The sequence below is a fragment of the Pteropus medius genome, unplaced genomic scaffold (genome assembly GCF_902729225.1).
Source record: "Pteropus medius unplaced genomic scaffold, Ma_sr-lr_union100, whole genome shotgun sequence".
Taxonomy (NCBI): domain Eukaryota; kingdom Metazoa; phylum Chordata; class Mammalia; order Chiroptera; family Pteropodidae; genus Pteropus; species Pteropus medius.
In genome coordinates this window covers 47,471,226-47,497,256 of record NW_024344378.1, presented here as the reverse complement: position 1 = coordinate 47,497,256, position 26,031 = coordinate 47,471,226, and the positions used below count along the sequence as shown (strand labels likewise).

Below are 26,031 nucleotides of genomic sequence, written 5' to 3'. Positions count from 1 at the left end.
TACATTGATTTTTTATTTAAAAAGCTTTTTTAAAAATATCAGAACAGAAAAACAATATTTTATCAAAATAATTTTGATAGTTAAATCATTTTCATAGTCTCATACTAATAAGTATATATTTCTTTTTTGATAGTACCTAGCAAACTATTCCTGGATAATTTATTTTCACACAGTTCAAAATTAAAACACTTATCTAAATATGATCTGAAATGAAAGCTAAACACAGTCTATTGAAATAATAAGGAACACTTGCTAGTGTATTTTGGAAGAAATGGTCAAGGATATAAGAATAGAGAAGTCTCTACCTTCTATGAGTAAGGTCCAACCAAAAACCCTCTTTTTATCTCCAAGTACTGATTGCAAAAATCATGGTTAAAAATTAAAACACTCCCAAAATAAAAAATAAAAGAAATAGAAATTCAGCTGGCTATCCAGAAGTAGCGGCTAAAAAGCAAAGAAACTACTTGAGCTCTCAGTAGTGTCAGCATATAGCAGTCAGATCACAATCATTCTGATCACATTTGCAAGAACTTTTAAAAACAAACATCTAAAACATTGTGCAGAGGGGGGGAAAAAAGCAAATTACCTAAGACTACACATAGTATTATCCTATAAACACAAACATATTTCTCTAGGTTATATATGCCTAAGATATGTCTGGAGGCATGTTTATCAAAATAGTAACACTTTACATGTGTCATAAAATTTCAAATTTTGTAGTTTCTCTTTGTATTTTTATATGGTACTTGATTTTTCTTCTAAATAGTGACCATCAATTTGTTGACTTCCTGGACAAAATATCTCACACAAAGCAAACTTCAAAACCATGACTTCATGTTCAATTGATTTTACTTCTTGTTCACAGGTTTCTTGAGATAAAACTGAAAAACCATATACTATAGATATTTAAAGTATACAATTTGGTAAGTTTTGATACATGTATATACTCATGAAATCATGACATAATCAAGATAACAAACACACTCCTAAAGGCTCCTTGTCCCTTTGTGATATTCTCACATTCCACCACACCCAGGCCAATGCACGTGAAACCACTGATCTGTTTTATATCACTATAGATTAAATTGAATTTTCTATAATCTCATATAAATTACGAGTATATATGAGAATTATACAATATGAATTCTTTTTTGTCTGGCTTCTTTCAATGAACACAATTATTTTGAGTTTCATCCAATCAATACCACATTCCTTTTTATTTCTGACTAGTACTCCACAGTATGTAGGTAATAATATGTTTAATGATTCATCTGTTCATAGACATTTAGGTAGTCTCTAGGTTTTAACTATTTAAAAACAGAGGTACCATGAAAACAAAGTCTTTGTATAGACATATGCTTTCACTTCTTTTGGTTAAATACCTAAGAAGGGAATGGTTAGATCAAATAGTAGATGGATGTTTAACTTTTTAAGAAATTGTCAGACTCAGTGCAGCATTTTACATTACCATGAGCAGAAAGTTCCAGTTCCTCCACATCCTGGCCAATATATGGTATGCTCGGTTTTAAAATGTTATCCATAACAAATGTGGAATATTATTTCATGTGACTTTAATTTACATTTCTCTAATGACTAAAGAGGTTCATGTGTGTGTTTGCCATTCATGTAACTTTGGTGAGTGTTCAAACCTTTTGCCCTTTTTATTGGGTTGTTTCTTTTCTGATTGAATTTTGAGAGTTCCTTATATATTATGACTATTAGTCCTTTATCAGACATACACTTGCCAAGATTTTTCTCCCAGCCTATAGCTTGTCCATTTTTTTTTTTTTTGTAGCTTGTCTTTTGATTCTCAGAAATTTTTTTATTTTGATGTAATCCAATTCATCGAGTTTTTTTAACACATGCTACTGGCATTATGTACAAGAAATCTTGGCTTAAACCACAGTCATGAAGATTTTCTATGTTATCATCTAGAATTTTTATAGTTTCAGGCTTGACATTTAATTCTTTCAGTTAATTTTGTATATGATACAAAATATAGATCCAAATTCTTTTTTTTTTTTTTTTTTGGATATCCAATTGTCCAGCACCATTTAGTGAAAAGACAATCCTTTCTCCACCGAATTGCCTCACACCTTTGTCGAAAATCAGTCCATTTATATGTGGGTCTACTTGGACTTTTTAAATTTTATTAAATTTACGGGGATGACATTGGTTAATAAAATTATATAGGTTTCATGTGTACAATCTATAATACATCATCTGTATATTGCATTGTGTGTTCACTACCCAAAGTAAAGTCTCCTTCTGTTACCATATATTTGACCCACTTTACTCTCTTCTACCTCCCTCGACCTTTCTCTGTGGTAACTACCACACTGTTGTCTGTATCTATGAAAAAAATTAAGAATAGAGTTAGCATATGACCCAGTAATCCCTTTCCTAGGTATCTACCCCCCAAAAAAACTCTATGTTCATTGCAGAATTATTCATGGTGGCCAAGACATGAAAACAACCAAAGTGTCTTCTAACAGATGATTGGTAAAGAAGATAATGGTGCATTTATACAATGGAATACTACCCAATCATAAGAAAAAATAAACTGTTGCCATTTGCAATGTAGATGGATCCTGAGAATATCATGCTAAATGAAATAAGTCAAATGGAAAAAGTCAAAAACCATATGATTTCACTCATACATGGGACATAAAACTGAAAGTAACATACAAAAAGTCACTTTCTTTTCTATGCCAACAATATCTTTATGCCAATATCACTGTTTTGATTAGTGTAGCTTCATAATTATTCTGAAAATCAGGGAGCAGCTTTTTGTAGATTCCATTACTTATTCTACATAGATGACCATATCTTCTGAAATAATAGTTTATTTCTTCCTTTGCAATCTGATGTCTTTTATTTCTTCCTGCCTGATTGCACTGACTACAACATCCAGTACCAATATATACATTTTGAAGTGGTGAGAGCTAACATCCTTGAATTATTTCTGACCTTAAGGGAAAGTATACAGTCTTTTGCCATTAAGAATTATGTTAGTAGTAGGCTTTTCTCTAACTTAACTTTTACGAAAGTTAAGGAAATTCCCATCTATTCCTAGACTACTATATTTTATTGAAAATAGATATTATATTTTGGCAAATGGCTTTTCAGTGTCTACTGAGATGATTATAGGATGTCTTTTTTTAGTTGGTTAGTTCGTTAATATAGTGATTATTACTCTAAATACATTCCAAATGTTAAACCTATTCTACAATCCTAGTACACTATTTAATTCTGCAATAAGTGATACAACAGTCGATCCCCAACTTACACTGGTTTGACCTAGGAGTTTTCAACTTTATGATGGTACGAAAGCATTACACATTCAGTAAAAACTATACTTTGAATTTTGAATTTTGATCTTTTCCTGGATAGGCAATATGCAGTATGATACTCCCTTGTGATGCTAGGCAGCGGCAGTGAGTAAACAACCAATATTCTACAGTGTACCATGTTGCCAGTGTTTTTTGAATATTGTGTTTTGTATTTTCACATCCCATATCTACAAAACACCCATCTGTGTCTCCTGCTTTTGGTGGGAAGAGGAAAAGAAAGGAAATTACTCTTGAGATGAAACTAATCTAAGTGTTCTGAGAATGTTTAACGTAGGCTAAGCTATGCTGTTCAGTAGGTTAGGTATATTAAATGCATTTTTCCTTTAGAGTATTTTCTAAGTATTAACTATTGGTTTATTGGAACATAACCCCATTATAAGTCGAGGAGAATCTGTATAATGATAGCCGTGTAAATGTGGGTAAGTGATTTTCAACTTTCACTATCACTTTGTATTCAAAGTTGGAAAGATTTAATTATAGATAACAGAATGAAAAATATCAACCTTAATAGAAAAATTAAAATATAGTTAAACAGAAGTTAGGAAATAAAAAGAGGGAAAAGTAACAGAGGGAAGAATAGGGACACTGGTAACTTCATCCTACATAATGAGAAGTAAAAGGATTCTACTGAAAGTTGATAAAACAAATTCTAATAAATTTACGTGTATTATTTAAAAGTACAAGGTAACCAAAAGAACTGAAATCATTAATGTAATTATATGCAGGAATGTTTCTGATTGGCAAAGTATATTTTTAAAATCTAGTATTTTCAAAGTGGAGTTGAATTTTTTAGGATAAGACACATCCTCCAGTTTGTCCTAGGCCCCGCAACCCATTTTCTATTCTGTTACAACAGGCCAAATCTATGCATTTACAAAATTATACCTGATCCTCTGACATTTTGAGTTCATCCAAGAAAGAGTTATAGAAATAAGTTTATCCAAAAAGAGTTATAGAAGCAATCACAAAATTAGAAAACGAAATTTGTTGAAAATGGTTATACCCTCCTCCAAATCAGTTGTGTTTCTATACACTGACAATGAACAATCCAAAAATGAAATTAAGAAAATAGTTTCATTTACAATAGTGTCAAAAATAATGAAATACTTAGGATTAAATTTAACCATGGAAATGTAAGAATTGTACACTGAAAAGTACTAAACACTGTTAAAACAATTTAAAGAAGACTTAAATAAATGGAAAGTCATCTCTTGGTCATGAATTGGAAGATTTAATATTGTTAATATGGCAATACTTCCAAAACTGATCTACAGATTCAATATAACCCCAATAAAAATTCCAACTGCCTTTTTTACAGAAAGTTGATCTTAAAATTAATATGGATTGCAAGAGACTTCAAATAGCCAAAAGTATCCTGAAAGATGACAAATCTGGAGGGCTCACGCGTCCTAACTTTATAACTTATAATAAAGCTACAGTAATCAAAACGGTGTGGCACTTGCATAAGGACAGATATTTTTAGAATTGAGAATCTAAAAATTAACCCACACACCTGTGGTCAATCAATTTTTGTCAAGAGTGCCAAGACCATTCAGTGAGTCAAAGAATAGTCCCTTCAATAAATGGTGCTAGGACAACTAGATTTCCACATGAACAATTATGAAGTTGAACCCTTAACACACATCTTCTACAAAAAGTAACTCAAAAGAAATCAAAGACCTAAACTTAAGAGCTAAAACTATAAAACTTTTAGAGGAAAAACATAAGAATAAATCTTTGTGAGCCTGGATTTAGCAAAGGATTCTCAGATATAACAGCAAGAACACAAGCAACAAAAAAATAAAGTGAACCATCAAAATTAAAAACATTTGTGTACCAAAGAATACTATCAAAAAAGTGAAAATAATCCACAGAATGAGAGAAAAATGTTTATAAATCATATATCTGATAAGGGTCTAGTATCCAGAACATATGAAGAACTTTCACAACTCAACAACAAAAAGACAAACAACCCAATTAAAAAATGGGCAAATAAAACTTCAATAGACATTTTTGCAAAGACCAACAAACAAATGACTAGGTCAACACTAGTCATTAGAAAACTGTAGGTCAAAACCACAATGAGATATCACTTTATACCCACTAGGATGGTTATAATTTAAAAAAGAGAAAAGAATAAATTTTGTCAAGAAAATGGAATCCTCGTTTACTGCTCGTAGGAATGTAAAATGATGCAAGCAGTACAGAACACAGGTGGTTCCTCAAAAATCTAACATAGAATAACCATGTGACCCAGCAATTCCAAAATAATGCACATATTCAAGAAAAATGAAAATCTGTCCACATAAAAATTTGTACACAAATATTCATAACAGCATTGTTAATAGCCAAAAACAAAAATGACCCGTGTCCATCAACCAATAAATGGATAAACAAAATGTAGTACATCCACACAATGGCATAGTATTTTACTATAAAAAGGAATAAAGTACTGGTACATGCTACAAAGTAAATAAACATCATGCTAACTGAAATAAGCCAGATACAAAAGGCCATACATTGCATGTTTCCATTTATATGAAATAAAACGTCCAGAATAGGTGAATTCATAGAAACAGAAAACAGACTAATAGTTCCCAGGGGATGGGGGAAGTGGGGAGACAAGCAGGGAAATCGAAATCAGGGCTTAGTGGGTATGGGTTTCTTTGGGGGTGATGAAACGCTCTGAAGTTAAACAGTGGTGATGGTTGTACCACACTGCAAATCTACTGGCAGTCACTGAATTATACATTTTACAATTATTAAAATTACGAATTTTATATTAAGTGAATTTTATCCCAAAAAAGGTAAAAAGAAAGAAAGAAAGAGAGAGAGAGAGAGAGAGAGAGAGAGAGAGAGAGAGAGAGAAAAGGGAAGGGAAGGGAAGGGAAGGAAGGAAAAAATTGGTTGCCCCTGGAGACAGAACTTGGGATGTGCAAGGGAAAAGGGTTGTTACTTTCTTATTATTAATGCTTTTTTACTAAATTTTTTCCAAGTACCAATTGGTCTCAAAAAGCCAGATAAACAAACACAAACTGGTTTCTCAGCTAAGTTAACATCAAAAGTCATTAGTAAAGGGGAAAGAGTAGATATTCATGGCCTTTGAATTATGTCCTCTTTGACCTTATTTCTTCTCTCATTTATGTTACAGTACCATTATTGATGTAGTTCACTGACAGTAATTTAAAAATTGGGGGAATATTGGAATCTGAAATTTGGTAATTAAATCATTAGGTAAATCATACATACTTCTTCCTTGCAAAAAACAAAAAATAACTTTTAAGTGAAAATAACAACAGGGATGAACAAATGTACCTCAGTTTTCCCAGGGGAAATTGTGGTCAATTACTCAACAAATAATGATAATGTACCTACAATTAACAGGTTTAAATTTCCTGAGTTTTCCTCTAATTGAAGGTGTTAGACAGTAAATTCAATTCTGAAGTTCTCATCAGTTTCTCTTTAAATGTTTCCAATAGTTTAATACTTACTTATTAAGGAAATCTTTATCCACTACAGCAGTGATGTCAAGAAGAGGATTTCCCATTCCAAAGAGAATATTTTCACTAAAAAACAAAAAACGAAAAACAAAAACATATATGTATATATATAAGTACAAGTTAGAAATACTTCTGAAAGTTGACGTGCATAATGCACACGAGTATCTTTACTTCATCTTGAAAATATACATTACATACTAGTTTATTAAACCTTTGATTTGCCTATTACATGTAGGACAATATTTTAGAGGTAGCATGAAGCCACTCAGAAAGGATGACTCTTCAATTGGATGAAATATAACAAAAGAAGAAACCAAATCATGTGATTTTTTCATAATATTCAACAGCTAATAACTGAAGTTAATCAATTTCGATTCTTTTAAAGATCTATTATGACAAAGTTCTATATTCTAATAAACAATGAACTCCAGTAAGATACCCAACTACTGAAAGTTATTAGGGAGCATGAAACAAGTCCTGGAGGAGTCCAGGCAAGAGCCCTACCCTTGACAAACTATAAGTGACCTTGGTAGGGCCTTCACAATGAGTATCATAAATGAAGTAATTTTCAATTACATTTAACAGACTTTAACGAAGTCTGTTTTACATAATTGACCACAATATGTCTCAAAAACAAGAGAAAACACAATAGAATATATAGGTGTCAATACGATTATATAATTTTCAGGTGTATATATATATATCTATATAGATATCAGATATCTATAAGTGATGCCTTATAAATACAAGTGATGCCTTAAACAGGAGTCCAACTGACAACAAGAAATGAACCTGTGGCCATGGCTGGGTCAGCATCAATGGGAGGTATTCTTCTAGTTTATTCAATAAAATTTGCCTCTATAATTTCCCATTGGTCTCTAGTTTGCTAAAGATCTCTTCCAGTTGCCTCCAAACAAGTTACCCTCTTCATAGGACCGATGCCCAGGGTTTCTTTCAGAGAATGAGATACAGCCTGCAATTATAATCTACAATTATAATCTATAATGACTTAAAAGACTGAATTACAGTCTCTTATTAAAAGACTGAGCAACTATGACTGAATATACAACAGAAACTTGTCCCTTTCATATTTAAAGAAAGCGAGATGTAAGAGGGTTAAAAGATAATATTACATTTATTTATTCACACTGAAGTTGCATTGTGATCAAAATAAAGTCTGATATAAAAAGAAAATACTTTATAAGTACTTAGAAGATGAAGAATCAACAGGCAGATACAGAAAAAATTAAAATTATTTCATTAGAAACTTCTTGGCCTCATTTGTGTATAATTATTCAAACAAAAATTCCTAGAACTTTTTTTTAAGTAGGAGGGAAGTGTTACTGCGCTGGTTGGCTGTTTCTTTTTATTCGGCCTTTTAAGTGTTCAGTTCAATGTATATAGTCATGTAACCACCACCAGAATCAAAATATGAAACATTTCCATCACCACAAAAAAGGATCCTCCTGCCCTCCATGTCAATCTCCCCACCCCCAACTGGTCCCCTCTTGGTTTTAAGCACTATAATTGTGATACATTTAAGAAATCGATCCTGTGAACATCTCCTGCATTCCCAAAAATAGTTTACTGCACTCCATTTGAAAATTTAGTAAAGATAGTATTACTAAATTAATGCACCCTCTCTGGGCCTATGGCTTCTATAGTCAAAGAGATATGGGGGAAAGATGAGCACACAGTAACCATGTTTAAACTCATATTTCTAAACTTATTTGTTCAGCAAAAATTTTTTCTGAATGGACAAGAATACATTTACATGAAGAATAAGAACTGCTGGGACTAAATTGCTCAAACTTAAGACTAGAAATAATATTTATTATTAGGAATAATGATTAGAAAAACTTTAACTGTAAATTATTCTTTTATTATTGTTAATAAAATAAGTAAATAATAATACAATGTTTAACTTGTTATTACCAAGTAAGATTACAATTCAGTTAAGGTCATTTAAAGTCATGTTCATAATAAACTAGAAATTGTGTGTTTCTCATCTTTCCATCTTTCTTCTTTCACCTTAAAGTTGCTCACTCAAGAGATCTAGGTGGAATTGCTCGACCCCAGTTCATGGAGAGCGGGGGTCTGATTGGCTTAACCTTGGAGCACAGCGAATCCTAGGCTAATCAACACAACGCTGTTTTTCCAGCCTTAGTGATCCATTCAGAGATGGGCATGTAACCTAAGCCAGTCCAATCAGAATGAACCCAAGCATTTTTCTAGAAATGCTCAGATATAGAACATCTTCCTTCCTAATAAAGCGCAGAAGGTGCTGGCAGCATTAAATACCTCAAGGTCCCAAGGTAGCTGCCTTGGGATAAATCTGATGCCACAAAAAGCAGAATGGAAAAACTTAAACCTGGTCATTAATGAAGTTGTCAGATCACTGAATTAAGCTTTACCTGAATAGCCTCTTTAGACTTTTCAATTACCTGTAGGTTAATAATTTTGTTTATTCCAATTTGAGGCTGGTTTTCTATTACTTACAACTTAAAATACACAGACAAATACAAATTGTCACATTTCATTTTGTGAATGTTTTATTTTTGTATTGGATTTTCATTATAAAGCTATAATACAGACAAGGTTGTTAGTATTTGCATTATGAATCCATGTTCCATTAATTTAAGTTCCTCTGAGGTTAAAGTCTTTAACTTACTAATTCTCAAGCAGATTTCTTGATTTCTTCTCCTTGGTGAGGAGGGTTATATGAATTTTAGTTTTACTGTCAGAGAAATGTGGAGCTTGGAAACTATGTTCAATCAACATTTGACATGATCTTTGTATACTTCCAATAAATGGTAATATTAGAGTTTTATTAACTTAAATTCTGACTTATTCACACCCATAGGCTCCTGTGTCTTAACTTATAATTTCTAATTCTTGAGCTGTACACCAAGACTACTTCCCCAAGAATAACTCAATATACTAGCAGATGTGAATCAAAATTTTAACATAAACCTAAAATAATAAGATGGTATAGAACTTCAATTGAACACATTTAGGTGTTATAAGCATGGCGGACCCAGAGAAGACATGGAGGCTCATATCTACCACCCCTCATCCCATACCTGGATGTGATACTGTGATTTATAGTAAGAAATACATGTTAGATGAATAGTACTCAAACTTTTCAGAAAACCTTATAAAATGTGATTTAAGTCTCCCTGTCTAAAGGACAAACGAGGAAGAATTTATACACTGACTACTGTCCCCCATTGCAAAAAGTATGCAGCATGGGCCCTGATTAGAGATGGTGTCAAGGTACAATTGTCCAAAGCCCATGTGGAACCTGTTTTAGTAACAGTGGCTATGTAAGAGGGAGGGACAATGGAATTTAAAGTAGCACATAAGAGGTGTTTTTATACAGTCAGTTAAGTAAAAATTACACATTTATAAAAGCAAATGACTTTAAACTACTTATGTTTCCTCTCCATCATTGTACATACTGAGAAAATACTATATGACTTCATTCTTATGACGAATGAACTGTTAAAAACGGTTTAAACTGGCTAGTTTCTTAAATACAAATACTTGTAATGTCCAAGCCAGTTACTAAGACATGTATTACCCTTTTAAAATGATGAAGATACTATACAAGTAAGCATTTATTTTGATCCTGTTTTACTAGATGTGAACAACATGGGGTCTACTATGGCCAAAAACTATGACTGACCCATACTAGAATTACTATTTTTGTTGCAAATGTTAGCAATGTCTTTTTCCTGGAAATGAATGCTAGGATGAAAGATTTCCAAATGATCCTTTTTTTTTGGTCTGTAATTTTTAAATGTCTTATAATTCGGGCCTCCAGCTAACATAGATATTAAAGTTCCTGAGAAAAAGTTTTCTTAGCTATTGATATATTAATGTTGATTAGCCCTCTGGCCAGCAGAAATGTCAGTTACACTATTGTGACAGAATACTAATGAGTGTCCTTAACTGTTATACCAATTCATTCTCTTTAAATCTGGAAATCTTAGCTTCATTATGTGATTCTTCTCTATCAACAAACACTACCCTCCTAGTTACTGCATCTTCTTGGTTTTATCACACAGTTCTTGTACCAGGAACTCCCACAACATCCCCACTGCCGCTGCCTTTAACTAGACCCTATAGAGACCTTGCCTAAATTCCTACATTGCTATCATTTTTTTTTTAGCTACAATGAATCCTGTACAATATCATCATAATTATCTTATTAAAACAAATTTGATTATATTTTACTTAAAGTCAGTTTAGCTTCCAATTACGTATGGGATAAAATCCAAAAGCCTTACATTTTTTAACAAAAGGACATTAAATCTAGCTTGAATCTATCATATTTCATCAAATCTAAGATGCCATCAATCATAAGATTTGTTCCAATTTCTCATGGTAATTGTATATTTCATCAAATCTAAGGTGCAATCAATTTAAGATTCATTCCAATTTTTCATGGTGATTGCAAGACACAGTAAGATGCATGCTAATTTCAGAGATGTTAAAATGGAAAGAAATGTGCATATTACAAAATCATTGAAACATCTCTAACTGTATCTATCATCATTCTAATGCAGACAATCTATTTTCTAATCAGGATACATCACTGATCCCTAAAAAAGACTCTGACTGTAAAGTTCTTCCCTTACTTTTTTTGCCTGGCAAACTCCCATTCATCTTTTTTAAATTTCTTATATGCAACCTCTCCTAGGAAATACTCTCTGCCCAACTTCTACCCAACAATTCCAGTGTGAAGCTGCACAAGCTGTTACCTGAATAACTCCAGAGAGCATTGTTCACAATGTGAAAGAGAGCTCCTAGAGTTGTGTATTAAGTAAGGCACTGCTGGCCTCCTTCCCAAAGCTTTATTCATTCCTTCCCCCAAAGTACTATAAGTTCTTTGATGAACTATTTAATTGATTTTAGAGGTTGCTTTGTACTTTATTTCAATCAACTCATCTTAATCAGCTAGACATAAAGTGTAAAAAATCTTTGTGGAGCCATGGCCAATGGTCTATGGCCATGCCACTCTGATCAAGCCCAATGTCTGATCTCGGAAGCTAAGCAGGGTCAGGCCTGGTTAGTACTTGGATGGGAGATCAGCAAGGAAAACCAGGTGCTGTAGGCATAAAAAATAATAAATAATAAATAATTTTTAAAAAATTTTTTTAACTCTTAATTACATTTGTACTCTCAGTGGGATTTGGGTGATCTTGTGATTCTATATTCTGACCTCTTCTATCAATAGACTGCTACTTCTGTCAGGCTCCCATTTATCAGGGCTGGGTCTAGAGTAAAGTAGATTTTAAAGGTACTTATATCAAAGGTGAAATGATAGAACACTAATTCAAGACAGGTTGTGATGTTAAAAATAAATATTGCACTTCCTAGAGCAATCACTAAATGATAATACAATTAGGTGTAGCTAAAAAATCCAATAGAGGGTAAAAATGAAAAATATACTCAATTTAGAAAAAAAAGACAGGAAAGACAAACAACATACAGGGTAAATGGAAAACAAAAAAATGATATACTTTAACCCAACCACAGTAGTATTACATTAAATGCAAATAGATTAAATACTCCAATTAAAAGATAAAGATTATACAACTAGATTTAAAAAATGCTATTTACTAGAGATACACTTTAAATATAAGGACACAGAGTTTGAAAATAAAAGGTTGGATAAAAAGGTAAATCATGCAAACAATAATTATAAGAAATTTGCAGTGGCTATAGTAATATCAGACAATGTAGACTGTAAAACAAAGATTATCACCAGATATAAAAAAGATTTCATAAAAATAAATAGATCAATTCATCAAAAAATATCTTCAAAATATCTGAGGGAAAAAAAACAAGAGAAACAAATAGATAAATGCACAATCTTAACACCTCCCTTTCAATAATTGGTAAAACAGACACATACAAAAATAAGTAAGGAATCACACTACTGGATACTTTTCCTAAAGAAATGAAAACAGGTTTACACAGAAGCCTGTACACAAATTACATAACAGCTTTATTTGTAACAATAAAAAACTGGAATCAAAATATTCTTCAACAAGTGAACAGGCAAACAAACTGTGGTATACTCATACAATGGACTGATATTCAGCAATAAATAGGACTGAACTAAGATAAACAACTTGGATGTATCACAAGTGAAAATAAAAGCCCCTAGCTACCTGTTACATACTGCTTGATTCCATTTATATAAAACTCTCAAAGTGACAAAATTACATTGACGGAAAACAAATAAGTAGTTGCCAGGGGTTAAGGTTAGGGGGTAGATGTGACTTTAAAGGGATAACACAAAGGAGATTCTTTGTAGTGACAGTTTAGTACCCTAATTGTGTTAATAGTTACATGAATCTGGACATGATAAAATTTCGTGGAACTACGCACCACCACCACGCCAATAAAAAAGTATATGCGAAAACTAGAGAAATTCTAATAGCATCTCTAGTCTACTTAATAGTACTGTACCAACATCAATTCCCTGGCTTTGGTAATATACTATGATTATGTAAAGTTTATCATGGGGGGAAGTTGGGTGAAGAGTGCACAGGAACTTTACTATTCTTGCAACTTTGTGTGAGTCTTAAAGTGTTTCAAAAGAAAGAAAAAGAATATAAAAAAGTTTTAAAAAACAATTAGGGTGACATCACCAGGAATGGTGGAATAAGGGGCCTCTAAAAATCCTCTCTTCCATAATAAAAATAACATTAGCAAAAAATGTTAAAATCAACTTTTTTGGAACTCTAAATATTAAACGATATGCTTGCAACAACCCAAAGAGCATTTATATTTTTTTAATGGTGGAATCTCAGTAAAAACAGCAAGCTTTGTGGCATTTTAACTTGTTCTATCTCATCTCCATCTTCCCAACTCCATGGTACCTTAAAAAGCAATGACTCACAAACACAGTGAAACCAGGAGCCTCGGCAGCCCCTGAAGGGATCAGAACAGGATTAGAGTTCTTTCAAAGCCCCATTTTCAGAGAACTGCTATTATTTGCTGGCAGTTCCCTAAAAACCCCACTCCCAAGGCTTCTCTTTATTTGACCTGACTCAGAGCTTTCCCAGTGCTAACAGCATTTTCTCCAGCAGTGTTTGTCAAAAATAATCAGCTGTTATTGTTTAACATCCCAGCTGTCTGAGCATTTGGAGCAAAAAAGAAGCTCACCAAAAAGTTTTAAAGGGCTCTTTCTGGACCTGGTGGAACAGAAGGCGCCATCACGGGAGTCGACATCTGCCACAACAAAGACCGAAAGGTTTGGCGAAAGGAGCCCAAGAGCCAGGACATCTACCTAAGCCTATTGGTCAAGTTGTACAGGTTTCTAGCCAGATGAACCATGTCCACCTTCAACCAGGTGGTGCTGAAGGGGTTGTTCATGAGTTTCACCAACCAGCCGCCTCTGTCCCTTTCTTGGATGATCCCGAAGATGAAGCTTCCTGGCCACGACGGCAAAACCGCTGTGATCGTAGGGACAATAACCAATGACGTGCGTGTCCAGGCAGTCCCCAAACTGAAGGTGTGTGCACTTCATGTGAGCAGCCGCACCCAGAGCCACATCCTTAAGGTGGAGAGCAAGATCCTCACCTTTGACCAAGCTGGCCCTGGACTCTCCTAGGGCTGTGGCATCATCCTGCTTTCTGGTCCTTGCAAGAGCCAAGAGGTGTACAAGCATTTCGGCAAGGCCCCTGGAACCCTGCACAGCCACATCAAACCCTATGTGCACTCCAAGGGCCGGGAGTTTGAATGAGCCAGAGGCCGTAGGGCCAGCTGAGGCTACAAAAAATGAACCCTGGATCCTGCCTTATTATTAAAAAGATTCTGGATGCCAAAAATAAATAAATTAATTAAATTAAATAAAAAATAAAAAAGTTTAAAAGGAAAAGTGGAGACATAAGAAGTCCATAATGGGTTTTGAAAGTTCTGCATATTCCTGATTATCTAGAATGTCATCTACAGGTGCCTAGAGCTGTGGGCATGCTCAAGACCAGAAAAGGTTCTACACAATCATTTCTGGGCACGAGGATCTGCACAAGCAAGAAATGGCAGAATTTTAAGTCTGGCTGAGTACTGAAGATATGACTGTACAAGCACAGGGAGCCTCTCAGCAAAGACTGGGAAACAATAACAAGTACTGGCAAGAATGTGAAAGAACTGGAATCCTCATACATTGCTATTGGAAATGTAAAATGATCTGCCAGCTTGAAAAAAAGTTTGGCAGCTCTTCAAAAAAAAAAAGAAACATAAAATTACCATTTCACCCAGCAATTCCACTCCTAACTAAGTATATACTAAGGAGAAATGAAAACATGTGACAACACAAAAATTTAAACATGAATGGTTATGGCAACATTATTCATAACAGACAAAAAGTAAAAATAAAAATATACGTCAACAACTGATGAATGGATAAGCAAAATGTGGTGTATACATACAAGAGAATATTATTCAGCCATAAGGAAAAACTGATAACATGCAACAACACAGAAGAACTTTGTAAACTATACCCCGTGAATGAAGCCAGACACAAAAACCCAAATATTATTTGATTCCACTTATGAAATGTCTAGAATATGGCAAATTCAGAGACAAAGTAGATTAGCGATTGCCAGGGATGGGCGGGGGAAATGCAGTGTGACTGCTAATAGATATGAGGTTTTGTTTAGGGGTGATAAAAATTTTCTGGAATTAGATAGTGGTGACGGTTACACAAAATTGTGAATAAACTAAAAATCACACTATTGCACAGTTTAAAATGGTAAAGTCTATGGTATGTGAATTATATCTCAATTAAATAAGTAAACAAAACAACTAAACTATTTGACCTAATCAATATTTGTAGAACACTATACCCAAAAATTACAATATTCATTTATTTAATGAACGATGTACAAAAACATCTACATTGAAAAACTCAAAATACTGTTGAGTAAAATTAAAGACTTCAAAAACACTTGTAACATTCACCAAAATAGACCACAGGCTAGGCCATAAAACAAACCTCAGTAGACATAAAAGGAATGAAATCATAAACAATATATTCTGTGTGTGTGCGTGTGTGTGCGTGTGTACACACACACATATATAAAACAGATGTGTTTACAATGTATACACAATATATTCTCCAACCATCATGGAATTTAATTGAAAATCTAAATAACTAAAAATCCTCAAATATTTAGAAATTAAAAAAAAAAACTTCTAAAGGACCTGTGGGTCAAAGAAATCACAATAGAAATTAGAAGATAATTTGAACTGAACACACACATCAAAATTTGTATGATATAGTTAAAGAAGAACTTAGACGGAAACATTTCATATATGAAATGCATATATCAGAAACAAGAAAGGTTTAAAAATCAATGATCTAAACTTCTAACTAAAAAAAACTTGAAAAGGAGCAAATTAAATCCAAAAGAATAGAAATGAAGAAATAAAGATAATAGCCAAAATAAATTAGAAAACATATTTCCAAAATAACAGTTCAACAAAACAAAAATCTGGGTTTTGAAAAGATTTTGTTGGTTTTTTTTTATAAAATGAAAGCACTAATATCAGGAATGAAAAGGGGAACATAAAACAGTTCCTACAGGCAATAACAGGATATTAAGGGAATATTATGATCAATTTTATAATAATTCAGCAAATTAGAACAAGTTTCTTTTAAAATGCAACTTCTTAAAGCTGACACAGAAAAAAATGAAAAATCTGAATAATCATGTATCAGTTAAAGAAACTGAATTTGTATTTTAAAACGTTCCCCCTCTTCACCCAAAAAAACATTCCAGGTCCAGATGGCCTCAATGCTGAATTCTATCAAAAATTTAAATAAACAGCACCAATCCTACAAAGCTACAATAATTAAGTAGTGTGGTATTGGCATAACAATATACAAACAGATCAATAGAGTGAGTCCAGGAAAAGACCTACACCTTTCTAATAATTGATCGAGAAAACTTTTGAGAAATCTTTACATCATAGCAAAAATCTAGTTTAAGATGGATCATCTAAATGTGAAAGCTAAAACTATAAAGCTTCTAGAAAAAAACATAAGTTTCACAACTCTGGGATATAGGTAAGGAAAGATTTCTAAGAACACAAAAAAGTAACCATAAAATAAATCAAACCAAAGTAAATCAAATCAAAATTCGACTTAATCAAAATTTAAAACTTCTCCCAAAAGACACTGTTAAGAAAACAGAAAGACATGGCTAGATAGGGAGAAATATTTGCTACATATGTAACTGTGTGTGTGTGTGTGTGTAAAATCTGACAATTTGTATCCAGAATATAAAAAGAACTCCAAATCAGTAAAAAGAACTACAGCAATAATAAAAAACCCAATCGAAATATAGGTAAAAGACTTGAACATACAGTCAAAAGAAAAGATAAGCAAATGGCTTATAATCACATTATTAGCCACCAAGGAATTGCAAACTAAAACCACAATAAAATGTAACTACACACCCACCAAAATGGGTAAAATCAAAAATGCCAAACACTGTCAAGAATGTGGAATAAATGGAACTCTTATAACATCACTGGTGGGAATTCAAATGTGTTTAGTTTTCCATTTTGGAAAAGTTTGATGATTTCGATCCTAGGACACAGCAATTCCAAACCATAGGTATTTATTTACCCAACTCCACATGAAGGCTTATACAAATATGTTCATAGCAGCTTTATTTATAGTAACCAAAAAACTAGAAACAACCCAAAGTCCATCAACAGGAGAACTGTTGCTATTTCCATATAATGGAATATTACTCAACAATGACCATGAACAAACTACTGATACACACATCAAAATGGATGAATCTCAAAATTATTATTAAACAAAAGGAAACAGATAAAAGTAATCAGACACAATAGTGTTCACTGTATGATTCCATTTACATGAAGTTCTAGAATAGGCAAAACTAATAGCTACCAAGAGAAGTCAGAAAATGCTTGTATGGGCGGAGCAGGGAATGAAGAGGCAAAAAACAACTTTCTGGGGAGATGAACAGGTTTTGTATGTTGACCTGGGTTATATCTACACAATTTTTTTTATTATTTTTTTAAAACTCAGTGAACTTAGGATCCATGATTTTACTGTATGTAAATTATATTGTTGGCACTTTTTTAATTTAACAGTCTAGGAAAATATTTGTGTCTATGTAAGGCCAATTCCTCCATTTGTTTTCTAGAGTCTATGCCTTCTTGAATACTCAAAGAAAAAAATCTTTTCCCTCCGTCCAGCATCATGTTTTTTCTCTATTGGATCATTCTTTTCAGCACACAAATATGTTGAAATATCAGCTCTTCTCCCCCCAAAAACCTCAACACATACATTCCAACTACTATTTCCCTACTCCCCATTACAGTAAAACACTTCTAAAACACTGTCTATGCTCTGTTAAAAGCAAGTTCTCCTAAACTAGATAAAATTATTCATTTTAATTTTAATTTAATTTTCAGGAGCACATATGTGACATAATAATGACTAACATTTATATAGCAATTTGCAGCTTATAAAACATTTTTATATATATTATCGTCTTTAACTCTTCACAATAACTGTATAGCGTAGGTATTGCTATTATCTCTGCTTAATAGAAACAAGAGGTTCAGAAAGGTTTTATAACTTGCCAAAGGTCAAACAACGAATAAGTGATTCCTAACTTCAAAGCATGTGCTTTCTTATTCAATACACTACATTTAGATACTCAGAACTCTCTTAATAAAAATGTCTGACCAATGAAAAAATAGCATTTCAACAACCAAAATCTACTACCAAAAAAAATTATTATAGTGTATAACTATATGACCAGATGATTTATTATCTAAACAGGACACTTTTGAGAGTAAAGGAGGAGCTATTAATAATTATGCCAGGATAACAGGCATGATCCAGGACTGACCTGGGTAAACTGGGACATATGGTCATCCTATTTATAAGCTAGCTTTGCTATTTGAAAATAAGAATCCAAACTTATGGTTTATTACAGTATTATTTTTAATCATTTAAAACAAGGAGGTATAAAGAGGTAAAGAGACATGATTGTTAACCAATGTTACAGGAAAGGGTTAACATTCAGTCTAGACAATCATTTTGGTTCCCATTTTATCTTCGACAGTTCTGCTTAATGTAGCAATACTGTGGCTGGCAAGATTTGGAGTTAGAAAACTTGAATGCTTTTCAAACAAAGATGACCTATTTATAAATATGAGTATTAACAGCTGACAACATGGCACAGTTCTGTAAGAGGATTCCTGTTTTAGTACTTCAAAATATTTCATAAATGAAACAATTTCATTTTATCTTAAAAGTTCATTTGCCTAAGAAGTTCGATAGCATAAAAAAGTTTGTGTAGTAATTGAAATTTACAAATTCTTGCAAAAGACATAAGTCCTGAAATTACTTTGAAAATTCTGTTTAAAGGCTCTAAAGAAATCAACTCAATAAAGTAAGGCAGTTTCAATCTTAGCCAGATTCTGGTTTCCATATGAATGTTCTCCATCTGAGTGGCTTGGCAGATCTTGTTGGATGCACCTCAAAAAGTCTTGTGTTAGGAAAAAATACCCCAAGACCCCACCCACAGCCCACATAAATTTTCCAGTGTTGGCCAACTCATAGAAGTGGTTCCAGAATCATCATGTAGGGCACAGTCATATCCAGTCCTAGAATAGCCTTTGACCAAATCTGAACTGTCTGAGCAAGTCAAAGGATAAGGCCCCTCAGCTCTATAGCAAACACTCTGTCTCCCTACCTCATTTTCACAGTCTTCCACGGAACAAACTCAAGCTGTAAGCAAAACTCAAAACCAGACATTAGGAAAACAAGACAACATTCATAGGGATATTTTGAAAAACTGTTGCTGAGTGAAAAGTGCATAAAATAGGAGTCAAAAGATCTATCTTAAGTCTACCACCGCCTAAGACATTTCATTTCACTTTGGGCCTCAAGGTCCAATATAAAGAAAAGGTAAAATGCTAAGATTCTCTTCTAGTCCTCTCATTCTACATTTTCCTGTCTCCTGTATTTAACTCAAGCACCAACTTTCCTGCTGGACCAATTAAAAATGATAAAAGCATCAATTTATCATATATGTTCTATCATTTCCCAAATGAAGACCTAACATAGCAAAAGATAAAAGTTGTTATTCAAGGGTAATATGGTTTTAGAGGCTGTAAATTAGACTCTTCATCAGTAAAGATGAAGAATACAAATAATAAAAATTCAAAGAGAGAGTATCTCCAGTCAAATTCAAAGATCTTAAGTTTAAAAAAAAAAAAAAACCTCTTTTGATTTAAATTATTATTTAGTAATTCCTAATAGTTGAGTGCTACACTGGAAAGGGCATTGAACCAGGTATCTACAGGTCAAGGTTCTAGTTCAAGATATGCAACTATCTGTGTGAACTTGAACAAATTACAATATCTTGGCTTCAGTTTCTTCAACTGTAAAATGAGGGATCTGAATAGGTAAGTTTGCTTCCTGAATAAAAATTTAAGGTTTAAACATTTCTTTTCAGATGACACCATTCTCTAAGGGGCTCAATTTGCTTTTAACAAAAAGAGAATACTGCATTTATAAAATGTCTTAAAATTTAAAAGTACTTTCATACCTACTCCAAAATACTGTGGTATATATACTAGTATCACCATCACTGAGTATTTCATTAAACAAATGTCCAGAGAAGTAGAGAAAAGGAAGATCAGGAAAAGACCCTCAACTAGAATACAGATATGTTGACCACTGGTCCTCACTGGTTTCCAATCCTATATTCTGTCACAGTCATTGCAAAGAGTCACATAATACTATATATAGCAATAACTGTTTTAAGTTTGGGGTGAAAAACAACATTAGACATGAAGTCAGATTTTGTTAACTTGTGACCTAGATCACTCTCCTCATCAGTAAAAGAGGGTCAGTTAATACTTATCTTTTGAACTTTTCAACTGAGCACAAAATAAGAACATGCCTAACATAATTGTGAAAACTAAAGTATGACATAATTGCATTAAATGCAGTCCTCACTGGAAACTGGCTGGTGATTAGCAACTCATTCAAAACTGTTACCACACATATAGTTGCTTCAGCTTCAGTAGTCTCCCTGCCTACTCCTAAACTTAAATTATCAAGTTCCTTGGAGAACTAGAGGAAAACAAAAAAGTTACTACAGTTGTCTCTCACAATACTTCAGAATTTTTATCCATAGAAGCACCTTTTTCAGGAAACTTAAGTAGTATCTTGTTTCTATAAAGGCATAACACAGAGAAATAGATCATGAACATTTAGATTCAATTGCTAACCCTGCCACTAACCGATTTTGCAGTAGGCACTCCACTTTTCTTGGTCTGTTTCCTTAGGTGTAAAATATGGGAGCTGGTTTGGCTAACATTTAAAAATCTTTTATTCAATTCATGTCACTATAGTGACATGACTATGTAAAATGCAGGCTAACATCTGAAGAAAGAAGCAAGAAGCATAAATATAACTTTATTAGTAGTTATCTATCCTGCCATAATCAGTCAAATAAGGCTGATGGCAACCTTTAAATCAGTCTTTTGAACAAAACAATCATTCAAATCCTTTTCATTCAAATCACTTAAAGATGCATCCTACTCTCACTTGCCAAGCAGACGAACCTTGAGATTTGAGTGTTTCTCCAATGAAGAGGAGATAGGAAGACAATAATCAATTAAAATTGAGGCCACATAAGAACTGATTCTTAACATAAAAAGTAATTGACCTACACACCTAACTAGCAGCAGGTTCCAATGATGGGAATGGAAATGGGAGTGGGAAGAGGGGGAATTAACTTGGTTTAACAGCATACTCCTAACTCATCCTAAAATATTGCTAGCATTAACAGCTAGATTTATATATCCCAATATAATTTACTGTAAAACCTCTCCATGTTTCAGCATCTGAATTTCTCCTTTTGCATAATGAGGTAAGTACTCTTTGTCTATGTTAAGACAGAATTATGCAATTTAAGAAAGAATCAGTATCCAAGTTCAGGACAGTCGCATCTTACCTTATCTTATCTGAGAGTTAGGTTCTCAAGTCATCTCTTAAATATTGTATAGTCAAAATAACCACTGAGAACCTGTTAAATCACCAGGACTTAGGCTGCTGAAAGCTTAGACCAAAAACATTAACTTATTCTCTTCACATTTGTGCTGGAGCCTCCCTTTCTCTGGGACAACGAAAGCCAAGGTCTACTTTAAAAGAGGGAGGTCAGAATACTGTGTAAATGTAGCAATTTCTCTTTTTGTAAATAACCATATTAGCATAAGTTAAACATTCAGTCAATGATACACGCGGAAATTGGATAGGCCCATTATCCTGTCGCCATTAACAAAGAAGAACCTTCAAAACTCTGGAATAGCAATTGCAGTTGGTGGGGTGGGGGGTCTCCTGTTTACTGCTTTCATCACATACCTACTATCTGACAAAACTCATTTCACTTGTGACTGGCAGATAAGAAGTAGGTAAACAGATGGTGCCTTCAATAATCACACTACTAATTCCAGTCACAAGCAAACATTTTAGAAACACACAATTTCATAAGTTGGGGACAATCTACCTGCATCAGAGAAGGGCCAACTTTGCAGGTCTGCTCATGGCCACCAATGAAGTTGTCAGAAGGCATGACATGCAGGCATGGACACACACGGAGCACGTCACACTTCCTCGGGCCCTAGGTCACCCCTGGGGGAAAAGTAGCTACATTTTTTATGAGAAATTCATTGCACACACAAGCAAGCTTCAAACCCTGGAATCTGGGCGAGGGTCACCTCAGCGGTGCGGCTACTTACAAGACTCCGCCATGTGTCACAGACCCAAAAACTTCTGAGGAAAGCAGAAATGACCAAATGAAAAGTGCAGAGATAACCTCCAACATGAGGGGGGACAGGTGACACAGGGAGGCTCCAGACTACCCAAGGGAAGGGGCGACAGTTCTAAGGCAATCGGGAGGCTAATGCCCAGAAAGCGAGCAGTTTAGGCTGTCGCCCTCATTACCTGACGGACGTCATGGCTTCACCTTCCTGCCCCACGCAACAGCGCTCGCGTCCGATGCTCTGCGTCTGCACGAGCAGCAGCAGCAGCAGCAGGTACCACAGCAACTGCTCCTCTGCTCAGGCACTCAGCGACCAGAAGCGCGTCCTCACACACCCCGTGCGCGGGCGGTCCCCGCCCTGTCGGCCGCACGCGCTGATTGGGCGCGCCCGCAGGGGGCGGACGCTCCGCTCCCAGCCCGCGGCCGGAGATGAGCCCCGGGCTCCGCGGACCATGAAGAGCCGCGGAAGCGTCCTGTGCCCACTCGCTAACACGCGGGCTAGCGGGCTGGCTAGCGGGCGCAGTGGCCATCTTGAGTCCTGGTAACGTTTCCCCCACTCCCAGCTTCGGGGCATGAGGTCGGATGCCCGCCTCAAAAATGGCCGCCCCGATGGGCAAGTGGTTTATTAGTCACATGGCCATGGTCCACCTCGGCGAACTCAGGTCGCTTTAGCGGGACATGGGACAAGGACGCTATCAGGGCAACCTTCGGAGATGGGGTTTAACAGCCTGCAAAACCCATCAGCAACCGCCTGGGAAATCTCAGCCCGGGGAAAATAAAACGTGTAGAAACAGCAGCACCACATGTTAAATTCGAACATACAGTCTTTGTCAATTGCTGAATCCGATGGTCTCCAAACATTCTTGGACTTCAGAAACATTTAGAACAGTGAAAGAATATGAAAGTGTCTGTGACTCACTGTAAATTTTGTGATTCAGAAGCTAGAAGAGACCCGGACCCTGGCATTTTTAGCGAACATTCAAAACCTCTTGGCTAAACAAGCCCACTCAGGCTATCCTGCTTGCCACACCTGTCAGATTACCTCACTTTTCTCAAAAGTGTGCAGCGCTCTGAAGCAAGCATCTAACGCCATAGGGGAAAAAGTTAGAAGTACTCTAACCTACCTCCTAACCTTCTCCTTACAATTTAGTGGGATTAAAGAGATAATAAACTGATTCTGAACCACAAATAAAAGACAGGTAAGTTCATTCCAACTGCGGGAAGGAAAGGAAGAGGGGTCAGTAAACGCTTTATTACCTAAATAGCTTTTCTTTTTTCCCTTTTTATTCTCCGATAATATTTATATTAACGTACTCTAACCTTCAGTGGCATTGCTTTACTGACCATATAAGATGATCAATTCCATAGGTCTGAAATCACATTAGAAGCACAACCCAACATCAGGTGACAGCGAAATGTGGCTAATGTGATCAAAAGAACTAAATTTTTAATTTTATTTAATTTTAATTAGTTTACATTTTAAAACCAAAGCAATGTAAAAAATTTTTTCCATTAAACACAATTTGGTTTTCATTGGACTACATTTCACCTTTTAATTGTTGAAAAAAAATTTTTTTTTAATTCAAACTGAGGCAATGTAAATATACCAGATTTTTCAAGACAGTACAAAAAAACATAAATTGTCTCATTAACAATTTTTGTATTGATTACATATTGGCATAAAATTTTGCTATATTGGGTTAAATAAAATATATTAATTTAAGCATTTTACTTTTCTAATATGGCTACTAGAAAAATTTAAGTTATGTGTCTTGCATTATATTTCTACCGGATATTTCTGTTCTACTGTTAGCCTCGCTTCTTTTTTTACTTTCCACTGTAACCAAATAATTATATCCACAAAACGAAATCCGTAGGGACACCAGTTTATACAGATCTATGGTTCCTTGCTAACCATCTAAAATATCAAATATTCCAAAAGATTTCAAGTTTCCTTCAAAAATGCTTTTTTTTTAAAGCATATTCTCTTTAATTTAGGAAATGGCTTTCCAAAATGAAACTATGGACTATAAATCTGACAGTGTTCGGTCCATGAGGAATAGCTGTTAAAAAACAGCTTACACTTAGCTGATTGAGACTTTGATCAAACGTCAACAAGCAGAATTAGTCATTTGTTCCTCTGGATTTAAACAGGATCTGAATCAAAGAAGTAGAAGAATAGCAATTTGAAGTGGTGGAGACACTGACTAATTCAACAGTTTCCCTCCTCTTATGAAAAATGCTGATAACGCACAGAACTAAAAGTCAAACCAGGAATAATCCTTAGAAAAGATTTCAAAACCTCAATGTGACTTTTAATATGGGATGTAGTATGGTGCTTCTTAAACTTTAATATGCATACACATCACTTGAGGGATGTTGTTAAAATAAGGGTTTGACTCAGTAGGTCTCTATGGCCAAGAATTTGTACTTCTTTTTGTACTCAGATCTCACAAATTGCTTCTGGTCTGTGGGTCATGCTAAGTAGCAACTTGTAAAGGAAAGTAGCAAAAGTTGTAAAGGTAGCAAGATGCATGGTTTTGGAACCCTCTCTCTCCCCCATTAACTTACTACTGGCTGTAATATCTTAGGCTGGTTCTTAAGTTATCTGTCCCTCAGTTTACCCATTACATGCTTTCAGGGCATTGTGAAGATTAAAATTTTTTTTTTATTTTTTTATTCTTAAAATTAAAATTTAATTCTAGTAAAGTGTCTAACAGAGTCCTTGGCACATGGTGTGATTATTACTTTCTTATTATCACACTAGTAAAAATTACATCTCTGGGAACCATGATACAAAAGCTAACATGAACTTGGCCTTGTGAAAAATAAATGCACTTTGCTCATGTCTAACATACTAGAAACTCCCACTTTTAATTTTTAACAAGAAAGGTTTTTTAAAACTAATTTTAGTACCAAAACAGCTAGACTTGAATCTTTATTTTTATAATATATATACTAAATTCTGCGTCAGTAAGGAAAGATAAGGGCCTGCAATATTCAAATATTTAATCAAAGCCATATCACATTCAAAGATTTAAAAAACAAATTATTTTTGATAAGTGACACTTTGCATCTAACTTAAAACTTTAAGTACTTTTTACATAATCAGTCAACACAACTTGCAAAAAGTTTATTATTTTAAAATGTATTTCAGTACTAGTTCATTTCAGCAGGTATAGACACAAAAATGTTATTTCAGCAAACAGGGCTCATGTGTGATTGTTCTTTCAAAGTTAATCATATAGAGACAAAAATAAAGACGTTTTTTCAAGTTAAGGCAGAAGTTCTTTTTATTCACAGAACCTTTGTTTCCTGGGCCAGTCACACTCT

The 26,031-nt window shown here is 34.2% G+C and overlaps 1 protein-coding gene across 3 annotated transcripts in view; it reads right to left on the bottom strand.

Moving 5' to 3' along the window:
• ADK (adenosine kinase) overlaps positions 1–26,031 on the bottom strand; it is a 450,870-nt gene that overhangs the window by 409,853 nt on the left and 14,986 nt on the right. For 2 of the 3 annotated variants that reach the window (XM_039872158.1, XM_039872157.1), the window contains exon 2: positions 6,845–6,919. In XM_039872158.1, coding sequence (XP_039728092.1) covers positions 6,845–6,919 — 75 coding nt within the window. Of the gene's footprint in view, positions 1–6,844; positions 6,920–22,880; positions 23,149–26,031 lie in introns of those variants that run through there. The other variant, XM_039872159.1, reaches the window with a different exon arrangement.